Source organism: Aplysia californica, unplaced genomic scaffold (assembly GCF_000002075.1).
Source record: "Aplysia californica isolate F4 #8 unplaced genomic scaffold, AplCal3.0 scaffold01194, whole genome shotgun sequence".
Lineage (NCBI taxonomy): Eukaryota > Metazoa > Mollusca > Gastropoda > Aplysiida > Aplysiidae > Aplysia > Aplysia californica.
Window position 1 is genome coordinate 90,453 of NW_004798464.1, and position 974 is coordinate 91,426.

The 974-nt window shown below is 43.5% G+C and overlaps 1 protein-coding gene across 1 annotated transcript in view; it reads right to left on the bottom strand.

Moving 5' to 3' along the window:
• Positions 1-974, bottom strand: part of LOC101864114 — an 81,216-nt gene that overhangs the window by 57,455 nt on the left and 22,787 nt on the right. The window contains exon 2 of the mRNA XM_035973393.1: positions 820-939. Within this exon, the coding sequence (XP_035829286.1) occupies positions 820-939 (120 nt within the window). The remainder of the gene's footprint in view (positions 1-819; positions 940-974) is intronic.

Below are 974 nucleotides of genomic sequence, written 5' to 3' on the forward strand. Positions count from 1 at the left end.
ACAACAACCCCTTACAGCAGCCATACAAACAAATAAACAACAACAACAACAACAACAACAACAACAACAATAGCAACAACAAAAAAGCTCCCAAAACCCCCCAACAAGAACAGAGCTATGTACACGAAGACAAGAGACAATAACGTTGTAGTTATGGTAGAAAACAAATAAGAAACAAACGAAGAAGCGTGGAGAGGATATTATTTCAGTACCCGAATGAAATATTGATTAAAAAGTAATGTAGCCGAAGACACCCTTGTCAGGCACGTAGGTACAGAAGTCAGAATTGGTCGATTTTCAGGACAAGATGGCTAACCCAGATTTTGGGGGTTCCAGAAATCTTGACCTACACCTAAAGTGGGCATTGCCCTACCTATGGGAGAAGTTTGGTTTCATTGGTGTGTAGATCTATATGTGTTTGGTTATAGAGAAAACTCTCCTTGTCTTGTAAAGAAACTGAGCAAGGGGCAAAAACTTTCCCTTCGATTTTCTCAAAAAAAGCATTTTTCGAGATAGCCCCCTTGTGCTTAAAAGAGACAAACGTGTCAAAGATGTCTCTCATCGACTAGTGCCACTGTAAGCTCGCATGGCTTTGCTGCCCCTGTTCCCCGGTTTGTTAAGCCCAAATAGCGGGTGGTTAGTAGGTGCTCTGGTGTGGCTTGCTCCTGCTTTCCTATCAAACATCTATCGTCTATATCTCTTCTCTTTCTTTTTTGTGTTTGTTACTCTTTTGTAATACCTTTAATATTCAGCACTTATATGACCTTATTGTGATGTAAGTGCCGTAAAACTCTCCCTAAAACTACCCCCCTCATATACACTTGCTCCTGTCCCATGTGTACTCACCCTGGGCGTGCGTCCGTTGTACAGGAAGTCGTCCACGTTGGTGAGCTCCCAGTAATAGATCCGGACTTGTCTGTTCCAGTGACTGCCTCGCTCCTGATTGGGGGAAGACGGGAAAAGGTGGGCGGGGG